Source organism: Gavialis gangeticus, unplaced genomic scaffold (genome assembly GCF_001723915.1).
Source record: "Gavialis gangeticus isolate Ggan-Ray unplaced genomic scaffold, GavGan_comp1, whole genome shotgun sequence".
NCBI classification, from domain to species: Eukaryota; Metazoa; Chordata; order Crocodylia; family Gavialidae; genus Gavialis; species Gavialis gangeticus.
This window is the reverse complement of record NW_017729032.1, coordinates 195,350,030-195,363,427: the sequence shown is the minus strand read 5'-3', so window position 1 is coordinate 195,363,427 and position 13,398 is coordinate 195,350,030. Positions and strand designations below refer to the sequence as shown.

The 13,398-nt window shown below is 38.3% G+C and overlaps 1 protein-coding gene across 1 annotated transcript in view; it reads left to right on the top strand.

Annotated features, from left to right (window-relative positions):
• DMD (dystrophin) overlaps nucleotides 1–13,398 on the top strand; it is a 2,221,918-nt gene that overhangs the window by 396,508 nt on the left and 1,812,012 nt on the right. Inside the window, exon 7 of the mRNA XM_019523954.1 lies at nucleotides 6,587–6,768. Coding sequence (XP_019379499.1) covers nucleotides 6,587–6,768 — 182 coding nt within the window. The remainder of the gene's footprint in view (nucleotides 1–6,586; nucleotides 6,769–13,398) is intronic.

Below are 13,398 nucleotides of genomic sequence, written 5' to 3'. Positions count from 1 at the left end.
TGTGTGTGTGTGTGTGTGTGTGTGTGTGTGTGTGTGTGTGTGTGTGTGTGTGTGTGTTTGAGGGAATCGGCCTCAAGGTTTAAGATCTGACTTTTGCATCCGTCTAATAAACTAGAATTTTATGATGTTCCTGTGAGTTGGTCCTTTGTAGCCAACATTGTGGCCACAGCAGGGGCTAGCAGTCCTGCAGCTTTCATCCTGCTGTGCCTTAACACATGCACAGTGTTGCCCATGTCACAAATTTTGCTTGTCCACAGCTTGAGGTACAGTTTCCCCCAAACCCCTGCACCTATTTCCTTGACACTTGGCAGATTTTGTGGCCTCATCAGGGGCTAGCATGCCTGCAGTTTTAACCCAGATGTGGCATAACACATACACGACTTGAGTTTTGCTTTCAAGATTTGGGGTGCAGTTTCCCCAAACCCCCTACACCTATCTTCTTGAAACTTAGTAAACTTCATGCCCTTAGGAGGGGCTACCATTTCTGCAAGTTTTATCAAAATCAGGCCAGAAAAGACAAAGTTATAGGCTGTTTCAACCTTCCCCATTATAGCCTATGGGCAAAATGTTGAAACAGGATTGAAACGATGAAACGTTTTGAATTGCCTTGTTTTGTTTCAAGGCTGTTTCAACCATATATGTTTCAACCTCAAAACGAGTCAAAACAGTGTCAAAACAAAACTGGCGGCAAAATTTTGCACAGCCCTACTGCTCACAGTATAGGACCACAGCAGCTATTTATTTGTCCTCAACCTCCCTATCAAGCAAATACTAACATACAATATTTTTGGTCCACAAAATAAGACACAGAGCTTATTGTGGGAAGACTGAATAAGGAAAAAAAATGTTTTTACAGTCATGACTGAAAGCTGACTGCATGGAGCAGCTCACTAGCGCTCAGCTAGCTACTTCAGGAAAAAAACAGAGCTCTAATCCTCTCACAACTGCTGCTGAATTGGCAGCAGGTTTTGTGTGAACAATTTTGCAGCATCTGAGACACAGTTGAAACTGGACCCTGCACTTGTATAATGCTGAACAGAATGAAGAGAGAAATCGGAGCCCTTTGCAGCCATTATAACATCTTTATGCTTCCATTCTGATGTAACAATCAGCTTTCCCACTTAAGACATGCACCCGAATTTTGAAGTGTTAATTTTTTGAGGAAAGGTGAATGTGGTATTTAATTAAATCCAATAAGATCCTTCAGAGATTCTTATTAAGAATTAGGTGAAACTAAATGTAATTTGTGTCCTGCCTTGCATTATTATTATTTTAAAATATTATGAAATATCCCCATATGAAGTTCTTCAGTTAAGATGAGTAATCTCTGTGGTGTCAGGTGCTAGACAAATATATGATAAGATGCAGTCTCTTTCATGATGAGTTAATATTATAGAACTTAATTTTTCATATACTCGCTATGTTCTTTCTTATGTACAGTGTGATATGATCTTAAATAGGCTTAATTCTCATGTTGTGTTAGAAGTCCCTTCTAGGCAGCTGGCTTTGACACTAGGGGTATAATTTTCAAAATTACGAACATGATTTAGGAACCTAGGCCATGTGTAGATGAAACAAGATGCATGTGTTTGTGATGCTTTAAAGTGGGCTAAATGCTTTTGCACCACTTTAATGCTGTCAGTGTTTGCACGTCTTGGCAGGGTATTGCGCATTAATTCTAGCCGCCATAGGAAATTCAGTAGCATAATATGCCTTAAATGACCAGGGGCGCAGCAAACTAAAACTCCTTCAAGGAGTTTTAGTTTTCTGCCCCTACAGTTGTGGAGCAAAGCACCAGGCTCTGTGCAGCTCCATGGCTTTGCAGGAAGCCCTGTAGGCAGCCTGGCAGCAGCCCAGCAAAGCAGACTCTGTCCAAGAAAAGCGGCAAGTTTGATCCCCCCTGCCCCCATCTGCCCAGAGCCTGCCTGCCTGCTGGAGCTGCACGGGGGGGCCTGGTGCTTTCCTCCACCGGTGCAATGCCCCCTGGGACTGCCCAAGCTGGGTGCCTACAGGCAGGCCTGCCTGGTGTGGGGGCTGCCGCTGCTGTGGAGGGAAGCATTAACCCTACCCCCACAGCCCAGAGACTGCTCACCTTTCCCTCCCCACCAGAGAGGCAGACCGTGGCTGTCCCCCCAGACCCAGGAGGCACCAGTTGCTAAGACAGGGAGGCATGGGGGAGGGGAGGGCATGTGCTCTTTGGCAGACCCGAAAGTGGACCAGAAGTGCTTCTGATTCACTTCCAGGTCTGGTACTGACCATGCTGGGGAGCCCCCTGCACTTCTGTGGGAAACTCCATCTGCCCCACCATCACAGGATTCATGAGCCACCTGCTACCTAGAGGTATGTAGAAAAAGCATTTAAAGTTGTCTCTAAGTCCGAATCATCAAATCTTTTCAAATCCATTCGGAAGGTTCCTTTTTGATTTGGAGAGATTAAAGGGCCCTCTGATTTGATTCAGATTCAGAGATTTGGCCACTGAATCGGGCCCAATCTCTGCCGTATCAAATCAGGGACCAAAGCTTTGCACAGCCCTAGTGTGCATGACACGGGGTTTAATCAGCCCTAAATTGAACCAGTGTTTTTTAAAACACACCACTTCAATTTAGGGCCCTTGTTTCATCTACACATGCCCCTAAATGTCACTGATTTTTTTCTGAGAGTTGTAAGTATTTAGCAAGCATCATCTCAACTCTCCATTATCTCCATTTACATTTTAACAAATAGAAAGGCTGTTTGAGCACTAAAATTTTGAAGGTGGAGGCAATCTAGTTATCTCTTGTAATATATTCTTAAGAATAATGTGAAATGCAGAATTCATGCTGAGATGCTTTCAAGAATTTTATGTTATAGCAGTAATAAGAGCCCATGGTATTATGTGGAGATTTTTTAGGTTTAAGTTTTCTTTATTTCCTTCTCAGTAGCAATCTAAAAGTCTGACTTATATAGCTTGAGATTAAGGGATTTATAGGCCTTACGTTTATAGAACTCAGAGTTCAATTTTGATTATCCCCTTTGTGTACCACGAAGCACATTTGAAAATGAAGTCCTCGAAAATTCTATAAAAATATACAGGTTAGTAGTTTATGTACAACAGTGTAATGCTTCCTGTGACATGGCAGTTATTTTTATTTTCTACTTAAAGGCTAATGTTTCATCAAATTCATATCCAAAGCAAATAGAATTGACATAAAAAGTATCTGCATTATTGTTCTATGTATAGAGATCTTAGTTTTGAAAAGGAGGATGTCTAAGAAGTTGCTGTTTACAAAAAGCACTGGATGCTAGCTTTCTGAAAATCATGTCCCAGATAATGTGTCTTAATTTGAGCATCCGCAATCACAGGCCACATACGAAAATGTAAGTATGTTACATCAAACATACAGTAGCATGTAATTTGTTCTCATCAGTGACTTGAAAATGCACACTGAATTTATAACCCTATGCATTTTCCTATAGCCATGTCTTGTCATCAGAGGCATAGCTAGCTCCTTCAGCAAAGCTGGCATGTTGGAGGAGGATGTGATTATGTAGCCCACAGGAGAGTATTGAGGTGGGGAGAGGGCAGAGAACCTGTTTCCGCTCTCTGTACTTAAGTGCAAGCTGTGGCAGCTGCTTTGGCAGTTTTGGTTTGGGCTGCTGCCACTCAGGGACTGGCTTGGTACACATCAGCTGCAGCATCAGTGCCATGGCATGTGCTCCCTAGAAGCTGCTCCTGGTGCCCTGTTTGATCCCCCTACCCATACAGATACAATACAGGGTACTCCTGCTATGCGAAAAAATTCTGGGCTAGGCTAGGGAGTGATTCTGGTGCTCCCTTTAAGATGGCACCCTGGGTTGATGCTTCGCTTGTCCCCCACAATTTAGGCTACTACTTGTCATAGAGCTAGACCAATACTTCCCAGCATGTGTAAAGGGAACCCTGGACCCCTGAATTGTCTTTTTGGGGCTGTACCTTTCTTTACTTAAATAGTTTTAACCAACTCCAATTTTTAAAAGTTTTTTTTCCATGAAGCCTAAAATTCCTAATGTTTTATCTGTAGCCAAAATAATTTGTGGTTATTCAGAGAGGGACATTTATGACCATAAGATGCTATTTCCCCGAGTCTTTCATGTATGGAAAAAATTTCTAAAATAGTTTTTCCCCAAAGCATTAATTCAAGAATGGATAGGTCCAGAATTTTTGAGTTAGCTTTCTTAATATTCTCATTCTCCAGAAGTACTTCTTAGGATTAGTTTTTAAATGGAGCACAGATAATTGTAGAATTACTCCCCTCCAAACTGAGAGCTGTCATGAAATTGGTAGATTGTTGTTTGTCTTGGGGAAGAGTGTTTACCACTGCTGCCTATATTTCTGTTGATTCATCTAGGCTCCATTAGCTAAGCAGATGCTGAGCAGAATAGATTTGCACGAGTGTCTAAAAGGGCAAAATTTGAAGCCCTTTGAGATAGCAAAAGTTAACAAAATAGTGTTTCTAGGGAATTTTGATTTTCGTTGTAAATGGCAAGTGCATAAAAAGAATAACTATCAAATGCAAGGTAGAATTTTCAGGGTGATAATAGAGAGACTTTTTTGTCTAAATCAAAATGTCAGCTTTTTTCTATTTACCAGTTGATCCTGATATCTACATTTGTATTGTTTATTTCTGTGTTTGTTTAATAAAATGGACAGTTTTCAGCTGTTCACAAATTGTTCTCTTTCAACATGTGTTATTTGTCCTGTGTTTAGTTATGTGGTATTGTATTTGCTTCCCTGATTAGATGAACAACTTTTCAAACAGGCACATAATAAATAGCAAATGGAAGAAAGCAAATAGCAATAATGAATGCTCTCAGTCATCCTTGTATATCTTTATTCTAATGGGAAAGTGGGTATTCCTATGAAACTCAGTCATTACCAGACACTCAGGCAAACAAAATCTTGTTTGCTCAAATATTCATAAATAGTGAATAAAAACAAATGGATAAAGTGAAACCAAACTGCTGTTCAGAACTCAAAGAGCACACATTTTTAAAAATCAGTCAGTGCGCTGTGGCTTGGCATTAGAAAAAAAAATCATTTATATTTTTAAATGAATATACTTAATCTTAGAATCACTAAGACAAACAATATGATCCTCTGCAGTTCCATTTTCTAGTCACTTTTACATAGGACAACTGAACTTCAAACTCCAATATAATTAAATATGTAGAAGGTATTTCACATAATACTTTTTCAAACAAGGATTTGTCAGATACTTTGGACAATGTAAATCAAACGGTAATGAGTACATGGAATAATTTAGTAGGCAAAGACAATTAACAGAAAGTATTCAGCACATCAGTTTAATAAACACTGAGATTCTAGGCAAACCAGTGGATCAAGAGTGGAAAACTCAGAAAGGTGAGATCAAGATAAACTAAATGTATGATTGGGCATGTTGATCCAGATGCCCTTTGCCTAGTTTTTAAGTGTGCATGGAGAATTAATGCATGGATGTCTGTGCCTTGCGCATTTCAAGTTCTCAGAAGGGAGAATTACGTACCACCTTGTACTGTTATTGCATCTGTGATCAGAATGGCTAAATATATGTATTGTGTCCTGTTCTAAGGTCTTAGCTAAGTCAGGATAGATTTATGACAAACTTTCATTGCTATGGATAGCTCTTGGCTTTCTGCCAGTGCTTATGTTTAAGCACTTATGAGATTAATGATAAATTTTTTATACAAGTCTTTTTACATCTTGATTCACTTGGCTGAGTGCGGGAGGTAAATTTTAATGCCAAGTAACAAAGAAACTACTTGAAAGGGCTGTCACATAACTTACATTTTTACAAATTGCTATTGAATTGGAATGTTGAGTTAGATCAGCCTGTTTTCCTGCTAGTATATCATAGCTATGCACAGAAAGTCATACCTGCTTTGTGTTCATACAAAGACATTTGCACTTGCTGGCATTGTCCAAATAGAAAAATTATGTCATCTTACTAGACCTATATTGCCACATACTGTAATACCCATAAACTCTGCGTCGTTCATGGATATCATGAAGCCTAGTTTATGTAAAACTCGGTATCCCATTTAGGGTTCAGAAAATACAACCATTTTGTATACACTTCTTGCATTTTCATAATCATCAGGTAAATCTATGATTCAAAATGTGTGAATCTTTTTTTTTCCCCTACTGAACTAAAGGACGCTAAAACAGTTCATAATGTTTAACCAAGGTTGCCTATTTTTGCTGCAACATTTACATGGGACAAAAGGAAAGGTACCTTTTTCATTTATCTGGTTTTGTTCACTGCCCTACTTAATTAAGGTCACTCAAGTCAAAATGCACAGTACTTGCATTTTCACTGAAGACGAATGACAAGAGAGAGATTTATGTGAATGAGAAAACAATTACCATTTTAAACTTTGGCTCTTCTTATCGGTATGCAAGTGCGGTAGGAAACTTTGGAGCTGATTATAATACTCTAATTAGTCTCTGGAGAATTCATGTGGTCAATCAACTGTTCATTAGTCTATCAACTTCCTGCAAAGTCTTTTTTTTTCCTTGCATGTTCTCTAATATAGAAATAGAAATGATATATGTTAATGTACTTTCCAGATATTGCAACTGCCTATCCAGATAAGAAGTCAATCTTAATGTATGTTACATCACTCTTCCAAGTTCTACCCCAACAAGTCACCATTGAAGCCATCAGAGAGGTGGAAACATTGCCCCGGCAATCAAAGGTCACTAGAGAAGAGCCTATACAGTTACATCATCAACAACGCTTCTCTCAACAAGTGAGTTTTTTTTACTTTTCTGCTGTCAAATGAGTTCATTCATTTTTGTGCTCTAAGATATTATTTTAGGTAGCCAAATAAAAGGAGAAAATGAACAGGCATATTTGAACGGGCATCCAATATAAGTGTCTACATTAACTATAGTATATTGCTATGCATGGTGTATTGTATTGAGCTGTTTTCAAAGAAACAATTCAGCAAGTAGTAGCTGTGTATTTTTAATCTAGTCAAACATTTCATCCTAACAATGTCCTTCTAATACACTAATCTAGAGTGTGTTTTCTTCAAATTAAAAAAGAAATAACATAGATGCATGGAAGCTTTCTTTTTTTGTTGGATAGCTCTTGTCTCCTCTGCTTATTCATTGTATGTTTCCATTTGCCAGTATTTTTAGTTTAACTCTCCTCACTCAGAGTTTGTCCTTCAAGAGCAGCAAAATTACACAGGAGCATTTTTTTTTGTGCCTGCTACATCAATGATGTTTCTGCATCAGCCATGTTCTGCCACACTGCCAGGGCTGGAGACCCTTAGGCCTAATTTACTCACTCTCCTGACTTAATGCTCTTCTTCTTATGGGAGACTCGGGCCTTTTCAGGACTGTCAACCACATGAATAAATGGCTCCATTCATTAAGGAGTGGCTACTAAATTATTTTGTTTTCGGTCTTTGCTGAATTATGTAGAGGGAGACACTTCACTCAGTTATGACATTATAAGAGGGCTAAATCCTAGCATTTTAAAGAAGAACCTTTCTTTCTCCTGTGACAGGACATCAGATTAAGTTAAAGCATTCACCACTTTCTGTCTAATTTTGGGGTAACTGTTGAATACCAGTACTGTTTCTATAAGATTAAGTTGATCTGATGGTGCCCACTCTTGCTGCTTTTCTTTTGTTCTTAAAAAGTTTGTTACTTACATATTCCATGGGCTTATCAATGTTATGTTTGCTTTTTTCCCCTTGATTTCTTCTTCATACATCACAGTCAGTGTAACACAAGGTCATGCGCACACCCCTTCTCCTTCTCCTAAGCCTCGCTTCAAAAGCTATGCATATATGCAAGCTGCCTATGTCATGTCCCCTGCCCAAAAAAGGAGGCAGTTCCCTCCACAGGTCTGTCAACATTACAGTTTGTTCTGAAAATTGTCCTAATATGCCTGTGCTTGCTGTGAAAAATGTCTTGCTCGTATCTTGGTCATCTACCTTTTCTAGTTTCATTAGGATCTGTCAAGTGGTGCCTTTCTTCTGTATGTGTCAGCCTAGCTGACAAAAATGCCGTGTTCATGTTCAAATGTTGAATAATAATCAAATACCAAACTGATGTTAAAATGTAGCTAGTTTCCTTTTTGTACTCTATTTGAATTTCAAACATTAATAAATATAATTTATTTAAAAGTGCAAACAGTATTGTATCAAATATAAGACCTAAAAGATATTTTTGGCAGTCATAGCTTTGTATGGGTTTAGCTGGGTTGAGAAAAGGAAAACAGGCATCATTTGATATTTTTTAAAGAGAAAATGCTGCATGATGATTTTCACCTAGCTCATTGAAAGGGAAGGAAGAAGAGAAACATTACACTGTAATACATTGTAATATTCTTTTATGAGCTGATTTGATTAAGACAATAACAGCTACCCTGCATAATTGTTAGTATCTCAGAAAGGCTTCTGCTCCAAAATCTATGTCAGGGTCTGTGACCTTGTTAAATTTACTCAGTTTGAGGAACAGATATGTTCAGGAATTTTTACAATAGGCACTTTCAGCATCCATGTTATTACCTAGTTAGTTCTGAAAAATGTAAGAACTATAGGGTCATGTAGGTTGCAGTGAAGTTGTATAATGTAGTATGATTTCCTGTGATTACTTTTGGAAAAGAAAGCTGCCTCTATTTGAGTCAGCACAGCAATTTGAATTCTTTTGCCATTAATTCTAGCCAACTGAAAAATACATCCTTGAAAGCAATATATTTTTAATTCCTCTTGGTGTTTCTGAGTGTTCGTTTATGTTGACAGGAATTTTGCAGAATAATGACATCATTTACAGAGCTCAGGAAAGAATTTTGTAGAAACTTGTATGCTCCTTTGCTACACACACAGTCTAGGGACAGAAATTACACACATAAGTGGTCAGAAACTGGTTCAGATCTGTAATACCACAGAAGTTCAGTGCACATAAACCACTTTCAAAGTATCCAAAACCAGTTTAAGATAAACCTGAATGGATGTAGTGTCAGACTTAACTGATTTATGTTAAATCATTTTATTAAAACATTTGGCCCAGATTCTCTCTGTATTCAAGTTTACTTACCTCAGCATCCCAGGATGCTTTGCACTCCTCCCCCCACCATAAATATCTCCTCACAGCAGTGGGTAGGTTAATCTTGGGCCAAGCTCTCTGCTCCAGCCATTCAGGGAGGTATGCTGTAGTGCCTCCTGGCTTCTGGCTTGGGCCACTGCAGGCACATGGCTGCATTTCTGGAATCAAAAGTGCATGTCTGTTCACTTCCTTATTGGTTCAGTCTATATAGCCTAGACTAACCTGCAAAGATTGAATTGATTCAACCTTGGGCTTTTTGACTGTCCGTACTTAGCCTCAATGCCAAATGTATTACTGTAGTAATTAGTGCAGCAATTAAATAACATGCTTAATATTGCCATAGTTAATTTCTTCAACTTAAAAATTAAACTGGTATTATATAGCAGGAGAGAAAGTAATGCTGCAGATTTCTTGTTTTGTTAGAAATGAATTTGCTTTTCATACACATTTTTGGGATTGTGGGAATGATGCACTTTAAAATTGCAAAAAGCAGTTTACAAGAGTACCAACACTTGTGCCTCTTACTCTGTGCTCCAATCTTTTGAAAAGATACAAATTTGCTAGAATAAAAGTTTGCTAAAACTGGAATTTGTTTGTCCTGGGTCTACACAATAATAATTATAGTAATTTTATTAGTGCATAATGGCCTAACTGGACCACTGGATGCTATAGGCCACATAATATTAGTAAATGAAAGGGTATAATCCTGAGAGCTTTACAATACAAAAGATAAAAAAAATCAGGTAGATGAGATGGACAGGCAGGCTAGTATAATACCCACCAGTTCAACATGTATAATAACAGCTTGTGCCTGGGCCTAGTTATTATCAGGGAATGACACTCCTTTTGAAGTTACTCCAGATGATAATAGAAAATAAGAATATGATAATATGAAAAGAATACATTTCCTACTAATTATTACTCCTGTCTTCTTCTCAGTGTATCTAGATATCAGATGGAGAATCAGGAATCCTGGCAGTAGATCACAATGGTAGTTTATGCTATGTAGCTCTAAAGAAGACATGCCATTTATCTACACCAATTTAAATTTTTTTTTTTGCTGTTTTGGATTCCGATTGGTTCTCAAAGTCCTTTCCAAGCTGGGTACAATCATTATCTTCTGATGAAGTAGGTAAACTATATTTGTTGTTAGCATGTTGACCTTTTAATGGAAGCCATATCTGTTGAAGATTGTCCTTAGATTGAAATCCATCTGCCAAGAATTTTCTCAGGTATCAGTGGGGGTGATATGGTAGAAGTTCCAATAAACTTTTTTAGTTAAGCATCTGGAGCACCTACAAATGTACGGTAATAAGAATGGCTGCCTATACATGTGTTTAGGGGTGGGGAGGGTGCATTTTAATTAGAGTGGTTCTTGGAGAGCTGCTCTAATTAAAACACCACAGCATCACATGTATTAAACCAGTACTTTACTAGTTTAAAAATGGCTATGGGATGCCTTAACTGAAAGCTCATTCAATCAGCTTTAGTGTTCTAATTAGAATGCAGAACTGACTCAATTAATTGTGTCTGTTTCAACATGTCCTAACTTGTTGGAGCATGTGTATAAGCATTCAATGCTTTCAACAGATTTCAGAACGTTAGAGCCTCTCCCAAATGACTACAATATACATCAACCAAAGATAGTAGAAAAAATACTGAACTATGGTCATAAGTAATAAGTTTCTGTCTTGTCAAGAAAGAAGGAAATTTATGTAAGGCATTTTATGTCAAATAAAGTTGAATGGGCATCAACCGTATTTTTGAGCAGATTTTAAAACACCACTGCTGAACCTATCCACCACTTCCTTTCCTCAGGATGTCTGTTTATCACACCACTAGGAACCATCACAAAAACTGACTGCTAGGCACAGCCTAAACCCTTTCCTACCCTAACAATCCAAATTGACCGATAGTCATTTTTCTGGCAGCAAGCCTCTGTGGGTTTCGCACCTGCCTCCCCTTCAACAAGCATGATTCCCAGGAACAGCCATGCAGCTTCTATGGATATTGGTCTTTGGCAAACCCACTACTTTACTAGTCATATCTGTCAGCATCGAGCACCCTTCTCACATCAGCCACGGGCAACAGTACTTGACTTTCACTTTTGGGGCCCTAAAGCTCACTCCTGTCACTAGGTACTTCTTCTATCTGGTATCTGTAAAGCTGTTCTCACTCTTTCTCGCTCATCTATTCTCTTCTTTCCCTTGTCAACTTATCTCTAGTTTTATCTCTCCTTACAATATAGTTCTTGACTTTTTTATCCTCCATTCTACTTTCCCAGCCTGAACTATCATATTCTCCATAATACATTTTTTCTTTTCTGACTTTTTGTTCCATTTATCAGCCAGATGTACACTAGCAAGGCTAACAATCCTCATTTCACTATATTAGCCTCATAACCTTGTTTTACTTTACTGTAATACATCTGCCAGATCCATGAAAAATCACAATTTCCCCAACATGTTTTTGTAGAGTCCTTTTTGATGTCAGTTCTTCACAATGACTTTTACTGCACCCAGCTTGAAAAGGCAGGCCTTTTAAAGTGCTAGTGCAGGCCACCTCCATTCAACTGCCCCCACTCCATCCCCCACCCCTCCAAAGGACAAATGTTAGTTCTGTTTGCTCCCAAAGTAATCTAGGACACTTAGCAGAAGGCACAATAGTGTGAATCCACCTCTGGCTTTTTGAATCTTTGTACCTAGCCTATGTGTATTAGTTGAAAATTTTAGTTACTTTTGAGCCAGTAAAAAACTGCTTGCTTGTCTTGCTTCACAGTTGCTTGTTTGCCATTTCTGAAAGGCAGCTTCATTAGGAGTTCATCTGGTTAATAAAAAAGGACCCTCAAATTTAATAGATAGCTTTTTGAACCCCCTCTAAAGTTCTTTTGTTTTATTTCTATCGGTCTGCTTTCTTGTTTTATCATTTCATGTCACAGACCAAGGAGCATATCTATAACTTCCTGTATACTTTTTTCCCTAGACATGCTTGTTCTTGCCCCAGGTGATAATTTTGAAATAGCACAGCCTTCCAGCTAATAAAAAAATACCATTCTGCCTTCATTTAGCTCAAGACATACTACAAGCATGTAAAGAGCTTAAAGGTGTTATCTTGCTGGGACTCATCTATGGAAAGATTGTAGCTTTTTTTGAACTCAGAAAAACACTTGGTTTTATAATTATTATAAGAAGTTGGGGGACCACGTTTTATAATAAGTGGATGTAAGTAGGCTATTGAAAATCTACATTTGATTTCAAAAGTCCGTATGTGATCTTTAGCTACTCTGTTAAATAATCCACAATTAAAATCAAGCTCAACATGTTGAGATAATTTTATGGATGTTCATTCTTGTGTTAAGAAGTTTTACTTTTGCTTTTCTCTTTATTATACTTAAACGTGTTGGCATGCAGGATTATTTTTCCCAGTTTGACTGACAAGTTTTAATAAATTTTGAATTACATTTATTTGAGATGAATAATTAAGAAATAATAGAGAAGGCATTCCCTAGTAGTTAATGACTAGTTAGGAAACTTAAGATCCAGAGGCTTTACCTCAGGGCCTTAACCTACCCATTCATTAACTGCCAGGAAATTTCAGATACTGAGGCTGTTATTGCTATTTTTCAAATGAAATAAAACATTCCCCCCCCCCACTTTAAACTTTTTGTCCTGAAATTTATGTAGATTTTCTTGAATACAGCTCTTGGATTTTTCCTGGCAGTTAATAAGTACGATAAACTAGCTTGAAAGGCAAGACTTCAATCTGAATATTTTTTAACATTTAAAATACAAAGTGAGTTTACTTAGGTAGGATACATTATAGTGATAATTATGGATGGAAACCACTAAGGTCCCTGACAGATGTTCACTTTAAAACATGATGGAATCTAAATCTGATACCAGCATCACACCTCCTGCCATGCCACATATGCATGGCAAGACATGGCATATACTACAGGGGCGGGCAATTATTTCAGGCAGAGGGCTGCTTACTGAGTTTTGGCAAGCCATTGAAGGCCACATGACAGGCAGCCAGGGGCATATAAATATTAATTTTCTAAATTTTTAGGGGCCCTACAAGCCAGATAGAATGGCCTGGTGGGCCACATCTGACCCATGGGCTACATTTTGCCCGTCCGTGGTATACTAAATCCCAACCATGCTTTACTTGCTGGTGCAAAACGAGTCTGGGATCATAAGCCTGGGACCAACCCTGCACCAGCAAGATGAAACTGGGTTCCTACACTCCTTACACAAGTTGTCAATTGCTCAAATTATGACCAAGAACTTATAGGGAACAGCATGCTCAGGGGCAAC